General features: G+C 34.4%; 2 protein-coding genes across 12 annotated transcripts in view; one reads left to right on the forward strand and one right to left on the reverse strand.

Moving 5' to 3' along the window:
* The window catches only part of LOC109056731 (E3 ubiquitin-protein ligase TRIM39-like), an 820,810-nt gene that overhangs the window by 325,803 nt on the left and 483,604 nt on the right, over positions 1-11,403 (forward strand). The gene's annotated exons all lie outside the window — the stretch shown is intronic.
* chchd6b (coiled-coil-helix-coiled-coil-helix domain containing 6b) overlaps positions 1,672-11,403 on the reverse strand; it is a 19,497-nt gene continuing 9,765 nt past the window's right edge. For 5 of the 8 annotated variants that reach the window (XM_042725315.1, XM_042725309.1, XM_042725312.1 and 2 more), the window contains 3 exons: positions 8,685-8,755; positions 7,713-7,848; positions 1,672-2,001 (listed from right to left, as the gene is read on the reverse strand). In XM_042725315.1, coding sequence (XP_042581249.1) covers positions 1,978-2,001; positions 7,713-7,848; positions 8,685-8,755 — 231 coding nt within the window. In that variant the 3' untranslated portion in view covers positions 1,672-1,977. The remainder of the gene's footprint in view (positions 2,002-7,712; positions 7,849-8,684; positions 8,756-11,403) is intronic. The other 3 variants (XR_006154971.1, XM_042725310.1, XM_042725311.1) reach the window with 3 other exon arrangements.

Genomic DNA, 11,403 nt, shown 5'->3' on the forward strand with positions numbered 1-11,403 from the left:
AATTATTTTTACTTGAAATAAAGTTAATTGAAATACAATACATTTATATAAAATAAAAATTTACTAAAATAACTTAAACTAAAGCTGAAGTGAAATAAACATAAAATATATATATATATATATATGTGTGTGTGTGTGTGTGTGTGTGTGTGTGTGTGTGTGTATATATATATATATATATATATATATTTAAAAAAAAAAAACTAAATACATGATAAAAGCACAAAAAACTAAAAATGTAACTAAAATTAAAAGAGGGTCAGCTGACTGAATAGTTTAGAAACCCTTGTAATGACAGTGAAAACTGAGCAAAAATCATCTCATAATATTTTTGTCAATTTTTATACTTTTTGCCAAAAAACTAAACTCTATTATGTAATTTCAATAATAACAGAGTAAAAAAATAATAAGTGGTAAAAAAATATTGATTTCTTCCTGGTAATGTGACACAAATGGCAGTAACACCAAATAATGAGAAACAGACCTATCTTTCACTTACTGAGTGTTTCTGACCCATCTTCATATCATTTAATATTCTACTTCAAACAAGACAGCAGTTTCATATCCTGGTTTTATTTTAATATGGGCTCAGCAAACATAATAAAGTGCAGTCATATGTTCAGTGACACGAGTAAACTGTATTTCTGCAGCTGCACGTCTGAATCAATGTTTAACTCTCTTTCTGTGATTCACACGTGGTGATGGAGATCAATACGACACACCAGTAACGCCAGATCCCAGCTATCTCCATCCGTCTCCACCAGCGTTACCATGACTACAAGCACACAGGCCAGTCCTCTCCTGAGCATCCGCTCCTCAGGAACACAAGAGTGAGTCTGTGATGGAAATCAAGACACGCGGCTCTAGAACGATACAGAGATCTGTTACTGATCCCTGAAGAACCAGACACTGACTCCAGCTCTCGCAGGAACTTCATCAAACACTCAGTTATCACACAACACATGTGTGTCAGGTTTAGCACAAAAATCAAGCTAGAAAAAGTGTTGAAGTATAAAAATCAACCGATGGACAGAGAAAACATCACCGACAGCTGCATTTTTGAACATAAATCTGATGCAAAGATTGTTAAATGATCTTAATGCCAATTCCTGGAGATCTTTTATTATCTCACATAGCCAAAGCAAATATTGCTTTCAGAAATTCGTTAATTATACTGAAATATTACAGAATTTTCTGTTAACAATACATAAATATTAAGAGATTTATGTTAAAAAATGCATCAACTGTACTGAAATATAAGTGATTTAAAAATGCATAAAGTACACTTAAATATTAGTGATTTATGTTTAAAATGTATAAAGTATACTCATATATTAGTGATTTAAAAATGCATAAAGTACACTTAAATATTACTGATTTATGTTCTAAAATGCATTAACTACACTGAAATATTAGTGATTTAAAAATGCATAAACTACACTGAAATATTAGTGATGTTCTAAAATGCATTAACTACACTGAAATATTAGTGATTTAAAAATGCATAAACTACACTGAAATATTACTGATTTATATGTTCCAAAGTGCATAAACGACACTGAAATATTAGAGATTTATATTTTCAAATATGCATCAACTATAGTGAAATGGTGATTTTATATGTTCAGTAAAAATACATTTTCTCAAAGCACACAGCAGTGGACAAAGATGTTTATTATCTCCATAATGGTTGAGTTTAATCATATTTATTAGTGCAGATCATCAGAAAACAGAGTTTCAGACTGAAGAACAACTCTTCACAGTCACTGTTGGGACAGCTGACAGAGTAATGAGAGACTGAAGAGAGAAACAGCTGCTGACGAGACTTTATTTGCTCACAGTAAATGAAGATCAGCTCAACACACACACACACACACACACACACACACACACACACACACACACACACACACACACACAAACACACAATCATCCTCTAACGCTGCTCCTCTTCTTCAGCACCCACCATCATCATCTTCATCCGTGGTTCACCAGCAAGTTCTGCAGAGAACGAACAAACAGTCAACAAGCGCTGCTTTCCATAATAAACCTCCTTCATCAGTTCCAGCACTCGTGTGTCCTTCACCTCTCCTGACTTGAGTTTGAGTTATTCTATAAGCAGCACACACACACACACACACACACACACACACACACACACACACACACACACACACACACAGAAAACAGCAGTGAGCTGAACAAAACTGATGATTATATCATCTCTGCTTTTCCTCTTATTGTCAGAATTCAGTCTTTCCTGATGTTGAAACATGGGCAAAAATATGCTGTCTTAATTCCTTCATTTTTAAACATTTTATTTCGATGTAAAACTGCAGGGATTTTTCCAATCTTCTCTTTTGCTGCCAACAGCCAGTTTACACATTCTGTAAAGATGTTCTGCTTGTTTTGTTAGATGCGAGTCAAACTCAGAGCAGATGGAGATTTATTTACAGAGAACCGAGCCGCGGAAAACACCGGATCATGAGCTGCTCGTGTGTAAATGAACACAGTGCCGCACTTCACTCTGAAACCGATTTATATTGAATTCATTTGTAGCTATTTCACTTTTATTACAATTAATGGCAAAATGAATGTTTGGAAATGTAAACTGATATTTTGTACTGACACACTACAGCAAAAGATAGAAATAACTGACTTAAAACCAGTTTTTAGCTGCTGAAAATACTAGTGTTCTAATAGTTTTGGCCACTGTATAGTCATGCTAAATGAATGCAGTAAACTACATTATACACTACATTAATCTCTCAGAGAAAGATGATTTGAACGGTAAAGCCAGCGTCTGAGCTCAGGGTTGGAGTTTTCTGCTCGAGGTAGACACTGATGTTGGAACAAAGCCGCACATCTTCAATCCTCAGCCGACAGCACAGAGAAACAGCCACAGCTGGAACACAGCGCCCCAATCAAGCCAAAGAAGCGTAAAATGAAGATGCCAGCCTGAGCAGAGCAGCGCCGCGGGCATCAGGAACCCTCTAACCACCTTCCTCCTGTCCTCATCCTCGTCCTGCAGATTAATGACCCGACCCGCAGATTCATCAATGAGCAGCATTCACACACACACACACTCTCTCTTTATTACTGTCCCGCACAGATGATGGGACTCACTCAGAGGATATTTAGACACAATACAGTAATAAGAGACACTAGCTCCAAAAACATTACACAGTACGACGACAGAAATGAGACACTGAAGACTGCAGTAATGATGCTGAAAACTCAGCTTTGCTTCACAGCAATAAATTACATTTTACAATAAATTCACATAGAAAACAGATATTAAAAATAATAAATAAAACTGAACCTTGCATAACGCAAAATAAAGTTGAAATTGGTTCAATTATTTTGATTAAGTTAAAGTAATGGGGAAAAAAAAAAATATGTTGCCATGACTTATTGATCTTCTACTTATTTATTTTACTCTATTTTTGATACTGGTGAGCAAAAGAGATAAAAGATTATTAAGATATATATAGAGAGAGATATAGAGACTTTATGTATTTTAAGAAATAATATAATAATAATAATATTAATTCATTGCATTGATTTATTTATTGCATTTCCAATAACTGTCACATAAAATTTCTTATATGTATATATATATATATATATATATATATAGTACATACATACAGGGGTGTATTCCAGAAAGCAGGGTTAACTTACCGTGAACAAAACCCTGAACTCTCGGTTGATTAACCCCAAACCTTGCTTACTCGAGGTATGTGGTAAATGCGTCCGGGAGTAAGTTCATTCAACTCAGAGTATGTTCCTGGTTAAGACTCAAGACATTCTCAACAGAGCGACGAATCGACGAGTCACTATGGAAACTGTTTCTTTCTTCCTCTTTTGTTCATTAGTTGTTTACATGCTTAGTGCATATCGCCACCTAATTGATGACCGTGCAATCATTTTTATTTTTTTCTATTTAATCTTTAATCCTTGAGAATGTGAATTATATTGTTTGTTTTATGCTAATTATATATTAAGTCATTTCAGATATGTATTTTGATTTAGAATTTAGACATTATAGAAAATGCATGTGTGAGATAATATAACGTAATAAATAAAATAAATAAATATAAGTTAAACATTACCTTGTCATAGTGTTTTATAATTTATACACATAACTCTTACATATGCCAATAAAATAAATAATCATATTAGAATAATATATTACCTTCTTTATTATATATTTGCGCTTCCTCATTAACATATCAAATATATATATATATATAATAATAAGCTATATTACATATTGTAATATTATATAATCTGTCACGCCCACTGAAGGCTCGCTGAAGTGAACATAACTCCGGAGCAGGTTCAGTTTCTGGAACCGAAAGTTGAGGTTATCCGCTTACTTACTCTTAAACATACCCGGGTATGTCACATAACCTGCTTTCTGGAATACCCCCCTGATGTTATTATTATTTATTTATTTATTTATTTTCCCTCTGACAACAGGTCTGTTGTTGGGTTTCAAAAAAACAAATGGAGTTTTGCAAAAAAAAAAAAAAAAAAAAAAAAAAAACACTAGTGGTTTAGTTAAAAGTCATGAAACAGAAAAGTGAAGTTCAGAAGAGAAAAGAGACACAGATACAGACACTTGATCTGATGAAACAACATTCAGATATTCTGGAATAAAGAATAAGAAAGAGTGCAGACAGGAAGTGGCAGACAGGAAGAGGTGACAGACTAGAAAAGATGGTGAATGACAGAATGATAATAAAGACAATTGATTAAAGGAGTCATGTGATGCTGTTAAAAATAACATTATTTTGTGTATTTGGTGTAATGAAATGTGTTTATGTGGTTTAAGGTTAAAAAACACATTATTTTTCACATACTGTACATTACTGTTTCTCCTCTATGCCCCGCCTTCTGAAACGTGTCGACATTCACAAAGCTCATCGCTCTGAAAAGCGAGGTGTGCTGTGATTGGCCAGATATCCAGTGCATTGTGATTGGCCGAATGCCTCAAGCGTGTGACGGAAATGTTACGCCTCTTATCATACTGTGATGCCGTCCTGCATAGAGCGACGAGACATAAAGATAAAACCCACTATAAACGTGATATAAACATGATTTCTTGTCGTGTCTTCTTTTGGAAGGCCAAACAAAGTAGTTTCTCTTTCACAGTGAAACACACAGCATCTTTAGGACATGGCAGCGGCGGCGGAAACATCAACACTACAACGAGAATAAAAGTGACACCTTCTTTCTTTGCGTGAACATCTGGGCAGCATTAAACAAATCTTCCCACACATTGACGTAGAGATGTGGGGCGTGTTAGAACGAGCCGTTTCAGGAGGGCGTGGACGAGTCTCAACTTTTATAAAGAATATCTCTTTGGATTTGAGAATTTAGTCTTTGCAGCTTTACAGATCTTCTTCATGCACCAAGAGCTTGTAACACTCCAAAGATAAAGGAAAAACTGAAATCACATCATATGACCTCTTTAAAGTGGCATTTCTCTTCTGATGCAGTCTGTGTGTCTGACGGCAATCAATAGGAAATATCCAGAACGAGGCCTTCATGTGCCATATTTAGCTTCAGGTATCAGCGGCTTCAGCGTGAAAGTCTTACAAATACGAAGGTCAGACGTCGACTGTCTGCTCAGAGATATGAACATCTCGGTCCGGAGAACAGTTCTGGAGGAAACAATGGCTGTCAGCTTCATCATCTGAATCCATCACACAGCTGCAGAAATGATCTCAGGATCGTCCTGACACGCGTTTCCTTCGTTATCAGCGCTCTTTCAATCACCAGCGCAGCGAGATCTCTAACGCTGACGGGTCTGTTTCAAGCTGGTCTGTGTTTGAGGTTGTGTGGTTTTCCACAGTAAAGTGGTACAGTCTGACATGATGCAAATCAAACAGCCTCAACAACAAAAATATGGTGCAAAAAACAAACAAATAAGCTGATTTGTAAATTTTCTGCAGTTGTTGCCAGTAAAAAAACATGGTGCCTCAGTGTGAATGTGTTTTGGGGCTTGTTCTGAGTGTCTCTGGCTCGGGTCTGTGGAGGCCCACTTCTGCCACATAAGAACAAGAAATCCTGCTTTGGAAAATTATGACATAAAAAGTCTAAATTATGAGATACTAAGCCATGAAGAGATAAATCAGAATTATGAAATAAGTCATAATTATGAGATAAAATCTTAAAACTATTACATATTTCAAAATATGAGATAAAGCCAAAATTATGAGATGATAAAATAATAATGATTTTTTTTGTTCAAATTTGATTGAGATACAAAGTCACAGAGACAAATCTGCAAATGAGATAGTAAGTCATAATATTATGACATAAATTGAAATTATGAGACAAAAACTTCATTATGAGATAAAATTTGAAGTTAAGAAATAAAAGTAATTCTGAGATAAAAAGCTGAAATTATGCGATACAAATAATTGAGATAAAAAATAGCTAATTATGATAGTCAAAATTATGATATAAAAATTTTAAAAAAAAAATGTAACTGAGAAATGTAATAATTATGACTGTCATAATTTAAACTTTTTATGCTATAATTGTTTTTTATTTCATGATTTTGACTTTATTTCAGTTTTCTCAAAACAGGCCAAAATTATTATTTTTGTTGTTTAGTTTTTTATACTAAACTAACGACAGAGACTATATATCAGCTGAATCAGAGTATGACGGTGATATGGAGAGGGTCTGTGTTCAGTGCTGGAGATTCTTCAGCTGTAGATCATTCTTTTGAATGTAAATGTCTTTCATTAGCACTGTGTTTCACTTCAGTAGCACTGGGGCAGTGTGCCCGATCTAGCTGGCATACGGCCACGGCGCCAGCTTCACACACACACACACACACACACACACACACACACACACACACACACACACACACAAAATTCATGAAAATAACACACAAAAACACAAACAACACACACACACACACACACACACACACACACACACACACACACACACACACACACACACACACACACACACACCAGATGAGACACACAGAAGTGGACACTGCTTCTTATTTCCTGCAGAGAAAATGACTCTGGCATGTTTTTAAATGAACTAGCTCTTCGTTACACAATGCAGAGAAATATCACTATCTGCCAGTATTATCATGTTGTTTTGTTATCAGCATGGGTCTGATTAGACTCAAATATCATCAGTCAATATCATCAGGTCGAGTCTCTTACATTTCAGACAGTAAACTCTTTTCTATTCCTGGTTAAAAAGTACAAAACAGTCATCCATCTTTTCAACTATACATTACAATTGTTATTATTACACCTGTTATTGTTATCTAAAACTACAACTAATAAAAATCATTTCTGGTGATTAAAATAAATCTATCATTGAATCTATTAAAATATATATATTAAAAATCTTAAAAATGTTGCCTAACTAATCTGAAAAAGTATTAGAAATATATATTTAAAAAATTAAATTACAGAGAAAATCACAAAATTACTAAAACTTAAAAAAAGCTAAATATTAATACATTAATAAATTCAGAATATTAATAAATGCTATAATAGTACATAAATAATTTGTAAAAATAATACTGCGCAATCTGCATTTTTTATTTTTTTTTTAACAATTAAAGACTGGTTGACTGTGCACTGTCCCTTTAATGTTATATACAGTAATAATAATAATATCGTCCATCTCTGATAAAAGCAGACAGACCCCACACGTACCTTCTTGGAGGTGTTGATACAGTTGATGTAGTCTTTGGCCAGCTGTGAGCAGCGCAGCGTCTGCTGTGGGTTCAGTCTGTAGCAGCTCAACACCTGCAACTGCAGCTCAGAGCAGACGGGACTCACCTGACGAGGCCTGAGTGTTACACACACACACACACACACACACACACGTCATCAACAGTGGTGGGAGAATTACACTCACTGCAATGAAGACATTCAAGTTTTATGCCTCTCTACTCTAATCAACTAAAACAGGATCAGCTTCAAACTGTGTTAAACACCAGCTCAAGAACACAAAACATATCACAGGTGCAAAGACTGAGAGACACTTATCTAAGAACTAAAGGGGAAAAAGTCATAGTCCTGCCATCTAGTGGCCTACAGAGGAATTTGCATATGATATGACTTTCTCACAAAAAGACAAGATGATCTTTCAGAGATAAAGTCAGGCATTCATATTGAGTAGACATGTCTGTGTCTCAATGCTCTTTTACATACAAAAATGAGTCATTAAAGGTTAAAATGTTATTTATCTAGTCAACCCAGGGTTATAATAGTAAAGTAAAATGAAAGCTTAAAACATAAAAAATAAAACCTAATAAAATATACATTAACAAAAATAAATAAAATGTTTTCTTATTTTTACTTTATAAAAAAAATAATTTTAGCCAGTTGCCAAGGCAATGTTTCTCATTTTAATTTATTTTAAATTTAGGTACTGAAGTAACTAAATCGAAAACTAAAATAAAAATTATATAGACTAATAAAAATACTAATAAAATTAATAAACCTATTAAAAAGAAAATACAAATAACAAAAACACTTAATAAAAATACTAAAAAGTTAACTACATTTAAAACAAAAACTTAAAATATGAAAATAATGAATTAATATTGAAATAAAAAAATAATGCTTGTTTTAAAAACCATAATAGTCTGCTACTGAAATAAGACTAACATCTGTACTCACTTAACAGTGGCCTCTGCTTCAAGCGCCTGCTGCTCGTACATGTGTGCAGTCTGTCGATAGAATTCAGCGTTCTGCAGAAACACACGCAAAGAGTCCGACTTCATTCAAGTTCAGCTGCATTCGTTCAGAAAATACACAAGACACGTCAAATACTTCTGTTTACAGTCCCAAGACCCAGAAGCATTTTCTGCCACACTTATCATGCAAATTCAAAGGAGAGGGGAAAAGATATCATAATGTATTCTTGCTTTGGTTCAATAGTGATCTCCTGCTTCTGTTCACTTCTCTAAACCAATCACACAATGCAATAAACGCTCAGAAATGTGTATGGAGGAATATTAAATTTAATTAAAGCAGCATCATTATTTTCTAGCTCTGTCAGCACATCTCTCAGCCCGCGGACACCGAGTGAGACGTCGTAACGTTTTATTTGGTGAGTTTTATGGGCATTTACACGGCAATTACCACAATTACAAAACACAGCAGCGCAGAACATTACATCCACAGCTTCTCATTCATGAGAGATCATCACTTCTCACTCAATGCATCTGCCTCAGATAAACTTTTACCAGAGAAATGATCTGCTGCTCTCATCTGCTAAAATAATACTAGTGTGATGGACCACAGGATTCGCTTGCTTTTCTTAAATGAACACGGCTGATATAAACTAACATTCACAACACAGAACTGCATTAGTTTTAATTGAAACAAAAACAATGTTGTCAAAGTTAACTAAACTACTGAGGGGTAATTCAAATATAAATATTAGATGAAAACTAAAGCTAAAAAAAACTAAGTTGAAATACTAAAATGACTAAAAACTGTGTAGAAATATTATACAAAATAAAACTAATAAAAATAACAAAAGCACAATACAAAATTACTAAAACTTAAACTAAAAGGAAAATATAAAAATACAAACTGATTCAAAAACATTATATAACAGTATCTAAATAACACTAAACTATCACTGCTCAGAGATTAAGTCTCAGGGTTGTCATGGTTTGCTAAAACAAATCCTTATAGAGGTCAAATGATGTGATTTCAGATTTTCTTTCTCTTTGGAGTGTTACAAGCTCTTGGTGCATAAAGAAGATCTGTAAAGTTGCAAAGACTAAAGTCTCAAATCCAAAGAGATATTCTTTATCAAAGTTAAGAGTCAAACACCATTCTAACAAAACACACAATTCTAACACGCCCCACATGTCTACGTCACTGTGTGGGAAGATTTGTATAACGCCACCCAAATATTCACGCAAAGAAAGAAGGCATGACTCTTGCTGTTGCAGCCGGTGCCATGAGTCACTGTGTGCTTCGTTGTGAAAGCGAAACTACTTGTTTGTTCTTCCAAAAGAGGACACGACTAGAAATCAGTGGTTAAGTTGTGTTTCAACACGGTTCCAGAACAGTTTAACCCAAATATTCAGATGTGTGCAGCACATTTTATGGAGGATGAGGACTGTTTCCTGAACCAGTAGCCTGCAGTGCGTCTGTGGCACTGTTTCTATAAAGTTGAGGAGTTCAGACTTTGCAAGGACAGTCTGGCGCTTCTGACTCACAGCCTGTAAGTATGTTTTTTTATATTTAAATAATTTGTTGATGATTCAAATGCGAGTTTTGAGCAGCAGAGTAGGTTTGTTGTTTGTTTTTTCTCAGATCACAAATGCAGACATGGTTTTGTTTACGCAGCGTGATACGCAACACAACGCGTCAAAAGACAGTATAAATCATTATAATCAGTAATTATGTCCCCACTGGATGCAACAAATGCCTCATTTGTAGTAAGTTTTATTTGTTTTGTCTCGTCTAGTGATGTCCGGATCGCTAACAAATCTTTCTATTTAACCAGACCTTCTCAGTGAACCGATCGAACCAGTTCACCAAATCTATCTGAATCGTTTGAAACGGTTCGCATCTCCAGTAAACACTAATCCACAAATTAGTGAAGTTATTCGGTTTATAAACGTGCCTTACACTCCCTCTGACGCGAAATAAACCAGTATCCTGAGTTATTCGGTTACTCCTAACAGTACATTGACTGAACTGTTAAAAGAGAAGCGATGATGGGATGTGCACGAGCAGAGCAGCTGGACTGAGTCTCAGCATCACAGTATGGTGAGGGGCGTAACATTTCCGTCACACACTTGAGGCATTCGGCCAATCACAACGCACTGGATAGCTGGCCAATCAGAGCACACCTCACTTTTTCAGACTGATGAGCTTTGTGAAAATAATGTGTTTTTTGAACTTTAAACTGCATAAACACATTTCATTACACCAAATACTGTTCTTTTTAACAGCATCATATGACCCCTTTAAAAAAATGACTTTTGTTATGATTTGAAATAAACGTTAACTGAAATTGAATTAAAATATAAATTCTATTTTAATTTTTTACTTTATTTCAGCTAGCTGTCAAGGCAAAGTTTATAATTGTCATTTAGTTGTACCTGATGTACGGAAATAACTAAAACTAAAAAAAAAAAAAAAAAAAAAAATGATAAAAACAAGAAAATATTAGCAACAAAATTAACTGAACTGAACATATATATATATATAAAATAATAAAAAACTGAAAAAAAGACTGAACTGAACATATATATATATATAAAATAATAAAAAACTGAAAAAAAGACCCCCCCCCCCCCAAAAAAAAAAAAAATATATATATATAATTAAAAGTAAAGCTTATTAATTAATAGCATACAAATACTAAACT

The sequence above is a fragment of the Cyprinus carpio genome, chromosome B6, assembly GCF_018340385.1.
Source record: "Cyprinus carpio isolate SPL01 chromosome B6, ASM1834038v1, whole genome shotgun sequence".
NCBI lineage: Eukaryota > Metazoa > Chordata > Actinopteri > Cypriniformes > Cyprinidae > Cyprinus > Cyprinus carpio.